Consider the following 7,615-nt stretch of genomic DNA (forward strand, 5'->3'; position numbering starts at 1 on the left):
AAGGCTTTAGCTCCCATTAAGGGCTTACTTGATTTACTGGAAGGACAGACAGGACACACGGGGATGGCTATAACAAATCCACAAAAGTGGAATGGAAAAGAGGTTGTTGGAAAGAAAATGGACAGCGGAGACAACAGTACATATAAGGAGAAAAGTATTTGTTAGATGTGAAGATCCTAAATATCCTATTGCTCCCCTTTTGCTCAAGCTGTTTGTTTGGCATCTCACTGTCAAGTCATCAAGCTGCCTCACGGGCCCTTCCTGCAAGTAAATAGCAGGCCTGGACTGTCCACACAGAGTGATCACTACCCCCTGCCATGTTGCAGTGTAGACAGAGCTTTTTGTCTGAAAAGTCTCTGATTTTAGATGCTCCTTCAGGTTTCATAGTTTTCACATGCCTTGGCTATCACAGAGATATTGACTCAGGTGGCAGACAGCTCTAAGACTGAAGGAAAAGCACCAATAAAGTGGAAAAAATAATTAAGAATGGTGGGTGTATGAATATTTGTTATACCATTCTCTGTATTTACAGTAAGTCTGCAATAGCTCATCATTTTAACAGCCGCAAGACTAGCAAATAAGATGTGTACAAAAAGTTAGAGGGTGGGTATCATGTGTATGCATAACGAGAGGCTTAACATGAAATTAGAAATACTCTTAGAGAGTATTCCTTTACAAATAGAAGTGGCCTATCTTTTTTTCCCCAAGGAACCAAAGAAATTCCCACTCCACTTTATGTTTGCAGGCTTGTGGGATTCTTGGTACAATTTCCAGTTCTACTCTGGTTTTCCAGTTTGGAAATGATCAAGACTGAGTGATAATCTCTCTCTTATCCCCATGCCGTCAAAGATGCTTCTCATGGGTGTGGGCCAGTAGGTATCTGTAGCTGCCGTGAAGGTCTGAATTCTGAAAATGTGGTTATGTAGCCACGGTACTGACTTCAGAATCAGTTGTAAGTTTCTACCCCGAACGTGAGTCTTTTCAACCTTATTCGTGTTTCACTTCTGTAAACACAATGCAGATCTCAACCAGGAGACCATTTTCATCAGGAATGAGTCATTCTGCCATATCTGAAAATGTCTCAAATAGTTTTACAAATGACGACTCTTTCTCAAATTTACGACCACAAATTCAATGTTAGTGTTACTTATTGACCTCTTTCATTTAAAACAGTTCCAAGAAGAATGCTATTCATTTTCCAATTCTGCAAAATTGACTTGTGAAAATGACAATGAAAAATAATTCATCAGTGAATTAAATTTCATTAATTATCATTTGTGTTATGTCAGTATCTGAATTAAGCGGCAGAGAAAAATATTAGGTACATTTAATAGATGAAAGCAAAGGTCGAGTGTCATGTTTCAAGTATCTGCCTAATGAGAAGGTGAAGATTCAGAGTTGAAGTTGAGAATATCCAAAATGCTCCTCAGAAAACTCCGGGGCCTTCCTCTAACGATAGCAATGATTTGGCCGTTTAGTCTCTAACACTTAGCCCGGGCTCTCGGGTCAAACGTCACTTAACTCAAAACTGTCCCTGGTTTCCTCCAGCTAAATTAAGTATCCCCAGGACTCCTGCCTATTTTCTCACAATACTGCAGTTTTCCCCCAAAGCATGTGCACAATTTGGTATTAAAGATCTGTTTGTATGTGTATGCATTTGCTGTCAATCTCCTCCACTGCACCGCAAGCTATAAGGGGGCAGGCGGGCAGAGACTGGCTCGCTTGTGATCACCACTCTGTATCTAGCATCCAGAACGGGGGAAACACTCAGTACGTGTTGTTGAATTAATAAAGGGACATGGCTGCCCTCTAAAATAAACATTTCTCTTCCAATTCCTTTACTTCCTCTTCCTTCTTAAGCAGCACAATACCACCTGGGAACTGCCGTGGTGTGTCGAACCATGCCTCCTTTTTTCCAACTTCCTAGGTAAAGCGCAGTCAAATCGCTGAGCCCCTCTGGACTACAGGGAAAGATGTGAGAACCCCGAGTGGAAATCCTGGACCAGACCTGTCTGATGAGAGGGGCTTTCGAGGTGCCACCCAGAGAGGAGATGTTATTCGATGGATGGTGATGAGCGTGATCAGAGAGGCTGACCTTTTTTCTCTAGGACACACTATCCTGACACGGGGTTGATGCAGGATATTGGAGGCAGTGAAAAGAGTAAGGCTTGGAGTCAGACCTCCTGGTTTGGATTTCTGGTCTGATTCTTTCCCAATATGTGACCTGAAGCACGCTACTTAGACTCTCCGTGCCCCTGTGTCCTTACACATAAAATGCAAATGTTAATTTGACCTCCATCCTAGTTGTTGGGAGAGTTCAATGTGAGAATACAAGAAAAGCATGCAAATCACTTGGAGTCTCAGAGTCTGGGCACAAGGGAGCCAGTCAATAAATCGGATCCGTCACTCATACAGTAAATGAGAACAAAGTACTCCTGTAGGGCCAGTTTTCCTAAAAAGCAAAATTACTTAGGTCTTCAAAATGCTTATTGGCAACCCCTCCAAGAGAGTAAAAAAGTAAATGGGACAGTTCACTATTTTTTGACATGGCTTCATCAGATCTACTGTGACTGATTGTGACGCCAGGGACAAAGGGCATTTGATGACAACTGGATGGGGTGCCCGCATACACCCAAATAAACCCTTTGAGGAGAGTGCTCTGTGGAGCATAGCAGCATCCCTACCTGGACCAGCTGCAGCAGGTAATGCAGGACATCGTCATCCTCCAAGCTCTCCAGTTTCTGAACTGCGATGGCTCTTACGTTTTCGTCGGAAAAGTTGCAGTCCAGGAGTTGCATCGTTAACCCAACATCCAAAGCACTTTGGTCCCAGACCTCCCGTCTGGCTAACAGTTGGTATGTTTTGGCTACAATTTCTTGCTGTCCCCATTTTACGGAGCTAAACAGCTTAGGATAGGCCTTTGGATGCTTAAGACTTTCATATCTAAAATGCCAGAGCAATTCTTTGTCCTCTGCGGTGAGAGGGTTAAGTGGATCAGTGGCTATGATCGCTTCCAGTTGCTTCCGAAGCTGGTTGGGCATTTCCGCTCGCACCCGGTCCCCTTCGGGGTCAGGGGTGGGCCGATGCTTAGGCAAGGCGATTGGGTGACAGTAGTTGTCCAGAAGAATGGAGATGGACATGGAGTTCTCCTTGTCTGGGTTGGTTGCCGACGTGAGCTTGTCCGCACTGAAGCTCCCTTGGTCCTCCCCCTTTCCGGAGATCTGCCACATGTGGAGCACGTACTCCCCGTGGCGCAGCAGGAACCGGTGGTCTATCAGCAGCAGGTTCACGTAATAGAGAAGCTGAGCTTTGCCTTTGGACTCGGAACCGGGAGTCTCTGCAGAGGCCTTGCCAGACAGCGCTGGAGCTTTGCTGCAGTAGATCTGGAGGTTCAGTAGAGCCCCTCTGGGTAAGTCTTTGATTTTGATACTGAACTCAAGCCACACATTCCAGAGCACCTCCTCCGTGAAGGGTTTGGGGCTGGTTCTCCTCTGGCAAAGGACCTGCTGCCCGTGCTGGATGTTTGCCTCCACAAAAACCGTGAGGTCGGCGTTCCGGGGCAGGACAGGGATATCAATGCCTCTGATTTTGACCCTGAACTTCCGGTCGCAGTCCCACAGGGACACGGTGAACACGCTCTCGTGGTCCTTCCCGTGGATGGTCAGCTGCTCGTGGTAGCCAGTGACTCCCGTGCAGTCGTCCACCAGTGGCCATTCTTCTTTCCTCACCTCGTCCAGGGCTGGGTCTGGAGGCGAGTCCAGCACCAGGTGAATCTCCTCTCCGTTCTTGAGGCAATGCCTCACCCACTGGAAGTTTTTGATGGGCGTTTCACCTACCAGGTACTCGTCCCGGCCGCAGACGCGCAGCACAAAATCCTGTTCGCTTTGGCTCTCGGGGATATCCATCAGAGACTTCTTCTTGGCCATCTTGGCGAAGAAGCTCTGGAGGATGGTGCCTGGGGTGTCGTCGGCCGAGACCTTGATGGTCTGGCTGGTGGTGCTGCGGTGAATGATGATGAAGATGCAGTTGTTGGTGATCTTCTTCAGCAGGTACTCGGGGAGGGGCTTGGAGGTCACCCACGGGTGCATGGCGTAGAGCTTGGGGTCGCGGCCGGCCACCTCGACCATGCGCGGCGTGACCAGGCGGCGGCGCGTGAACTCGAGCTCGTTGTCGTGCACGTTGCTGACGTCGGTGACGTCGTAGCCGATCAGGGCGGTGAGCTGCCGCTGGAAGGCCAGCGTCTCCTCGGAGGGCGCGTGCCGCTGCACCACGTGGATCTGGCCCGGGCTGCGGTGCAGCACCTGCCAGTAGCGCAGGCAGTCCAGGGTCTGCACCACCTGGTGCTTGTCGTAGATCTCGTACCACTGGCCCTTCTTCTGGTAGAGCAGGAGGAAGTGGTCCGGGCCGAGCCGGTGGTAGAAGTCCGCCGCCGCGCTCGTCTCCAGCGCGCGCAGCCACACCTGGGCCTTCATCTGCTCCACGTTGCCGTGGCCGGCCACGTGCAGCAGCGCCGTCTCGGGGGTCTTGCTGTTGCGCTGGCTGGTGGGCAGCACGAACTCGATGGGGATGAGCTCCATGGAGGACAGGCTGGCCGCGGAGCTGCGCGGCTTCATCCTCCGGCGCCGGCGGCCGTTGTCCTCTCTCAGAACCACGGGCTGTTCATAATGCTCCAGCTCCATGCCCGACGTGACCTGGGAGCGCAGACACAGGGAAGGCACTTTCTGTTTACATTTTTCCACGAGGTGGCAGAAGGAGAAGGGCGAGGAATGGCAATGATGTGCGCACGAAGATACGGGGGGTTTTGGAATCGGGGCCCATGAATCCTGATCCCGCCACTTAGCACCTGGCTGCCTTGAGCTAGTTAAATGATCTCTGCGTCTGTTTCCCACCTGTCAGTTGGGGTTAGGAATACCTCAGAGGGTGGAGGTGAGGATTAGATAAGGTAATATCCTTGTTCAGTATGGGCGATAGGTATATGGGAGTTCATTTATTGTGTACTTTCATTACGTCTGAAAATTTAATTAAAAAGAGAGAGATGTAAAGCACTCATCTCGCACGGTCCCTGACATGTTACAATGGCTCCAGGTGGTAACTGTTGTTCTTAAGCATACTGAAATGGATAGAGGAGTAAAATCATCCACTTAAAGGGCTGAATTCTAATTTACAAGGCGCAGTGTGAGATGCTGAAACCCCCCACTTTGAAAACAGGTCTTTGACTTGTTTCACCTTTGTTCAGTCTGACACTTCTCCTTGGGATCCAGACACCTCACTCAACCACGCTGCACATTCTTGATTTTCAAGCTGTCTGGATCAGGTGTCTACTCCCTAGCCAACTTCCTGTCTGTCTTTTTCTTTTCATTTTTTCCCTTTCTAGTTAGGAAAGGTAGTAATTTCATTGATAATATTCAAAACCATCAGAATGGGTGAAGTTGCAAAGCAAGAACATTTGCAGGTATTTAAGTTTTTGAATTGTGAAATGTGTTTGCTCCACTAAAGCAGTATCTTAGGAGAGTCCCCCAAGGCTGTGCTCTTCTGGTAGGAATGTTCAGATGTTTAATTTTGCACCAATTCATTCCATCTGCTCTGCCTTCCATAGTGGAGAAGCCACAGGATGGAAGGAAGGATTTCTGGACTCCGGTGACCTGCTATTTGGACCCCAAGAGATAATTTAACTTCTTTTTTGCCCTCATATTTTCATCTCTATAATGAGAATTCACAAATTTATTCTCATCAGTTCACTCTTTTCCTAAATCTTTAAAGATTTTATTTATTTATTTGACAGAGAGAGACACAGCGAGAGAGGGAACACAAGCAGGGGGAGTGGGAGAGAGAGAGAAGCAGGCTTCCCGCTGAGCAGGGAGCCCGATACAGGGCTCGATCCCAGGACCCTGGGATCATGACCTGAGCCGAAGGCAGACGCTTAACGACTGAGCCACCCAGGCGCCCCTCTTTTCCTAGATCTTTAATAAGTACCTACCCTTCACAAAACATTTCAGTATAAATGTGACAGAATGCAATAGGAAACACTTCAAATAAATACTGAAAATATTAAAATTGAAATACAAAGGAGGGTTTTGATTTTCATACTTAGTATCATGGCATTGTAAGTTATATTCTAAATAAGAATCAAATATCAAAACAAAAATTAATGTTTCAGAAAATATCATTTACTCTCTTAAATGACTAATGTTAGTGAGACTCATAACTGCTTATTTCCTTAAGAAATAGCAGACCATTTGATATATACCAAAAAGGAGAGCAAGACAAGTTTCATTAGATCCAAACTTCTATTCAAATCTTGACCTCAATTTACTTTTAAAGTCAACATTCCCTCTCTTCAAATATGATGAAGTTATATTTAGTAGAGACATGAAATCAACTGTCCCAAAGGACTACCTCTTGCAGCTTTTAATTCACTGTTTGCTCTGTGGCTACATTATAGATTAACTGCCAAAGAAGAGAACCATAAGATACATTTATATTGACACCAAGTTGAAATAAAATAGGTCCAAGTTGAGGCAAAAGACAAATACACAGCAATCACTTCTGCCTCTGTGATACCAAACAATCTCACAAGATACAAAACGCAGAAGAAAACGGTCTGGCTAAATACTCACTGCTCTCCTTCATGGCTGAGGCTACGAAGCTCTCTTCTCTTAAGAGAAGGCGTCAGAAACACTTTAGGCACGGTAGGCACTAAGCATGCACTTGTAAGAGCGTGAAGCCCGGTTGGCACAAGCCCCTTGCCCTCCCCCTTCCTCCCAAACAAAAACAAAACAACAAAAAAGGACAGATGCACCTGCAAAAGGTTTTGCCAGAGCCTTGCGGATATCCACACGTCTAGGTTGGACTAGACAATGACAAGGAGACATTCAGTGGTGGTATCATCTCAAGAACCGACAGCCGTTCCAGATAAAAATATTCTAGCCGAGACGGAAGTGTCACTAGTCCGAGTCAGACCCAACAAAAGGGCAAAAAATAGAAGGAAGTAATACCTGATAAAGCAGCGGAGGTGATGATGCTGAAGGATCATTTGTTTAATTTTCGAAAACAAAACAAATTCGAATCTACCCAGTGTGCCTCTAAACTCTTCCGCTTTTCTGGGTCTCCCTGCATATCCAGATGCAGAGGAAGTGTTGCAGTTACCAGGAAGGAAGTTTTAACCAAGTTGATTATACGTGTGATTGCTCATTTTAAAAGTGTCAGAAATGCATTTCCTGTTATAGCCCAGAGTGAAGCACGAGAGTGAACAATGTTTACCATACATATATTCTCCTCTTTGAATGAATTTTTTAGAAGGGGAGAGGCTGAAACAAATTAAAATACACACTCATGAGACATAAACACGCGAGACAGAAATAGATAGTTCTTTCTAGACAGTTCTGAGAAGAAAAGGCCTAACAGCCACAATATTAGACAAACAGCCTGGTAGGAAGATTTTTAAGAGCCAAATTAAACCCATTAGTCCTGCAAAGCTCAGTGAATTAATTTTTTTTTCCACGGTAATTCAGATGAACCCTTGTTCATACGCTGTAACTGAGGGATGGGGGGAGAGAAACCTAGTGATCCAGGGACCTGAGTTACCACGCTGAATATTTTCAAAGACAAGGTCTGG

At 46.4% G+C, this 7,615-nt stretch overlaps 1 protein-coding gene across 3 annotated transcripts in view; it reads right to left on the reverse strand.

The window, feature by feature from the left end:
• PIK3CG (phosphatidylinositol-4,5-bisphosphate 3-kinase catalytic subunit gamma) overlaps window positions 1-7,157 on the reverse strand; it is a 33,373-nt gene extending 26,216 nt beyond the window's left edge. The window contains exons 1-2 of one of the 3 annotated variants that reach the window (XM_035020367.1): window positions 6,996-7,157; window positions 2,685-4,691 (exon numbers count right to left, since the gene is read on the reverse strand). In XM_035020367.1, coding sequence (XP_034876258.1) covers window positions 2,685-4,679 — 1,995 coding nt within the window. In that variant the 5' untranslated portion in view covers window positions 4,680-4,691; window positions 6,996-7,157. Of the gene's footprint in view, window positions 1-2,684; window positions 4,692-6,799; window positions 6,976-6,995 lie in introns of those variants that run through there. The other 2 variants (XM_035020369.1, XM_035020368.1) reach the window with 2 other exon arrangements.
• Window positions 7,158-7,615: the final 458 nt, after the last annotated feature.

The sequence above is a fragment of the Mirounga leonina genome, unplaced genomic scaffold (assembly GCF_011800145.1).
Source record: "Mirounga leonina isolate KUSES-001 unplaced genomic scaffold, KU_Mleo_1.0 Mir_174, whole genome shotgun sequence".
In the NCBI taxonomy this organism is placed as follows: domain Eukaryota; kingdom Metazoa; phylum Chordata; class Mammalia; order Carnivora; family Phocidae; genus Mirounga; species Mirounga leonina.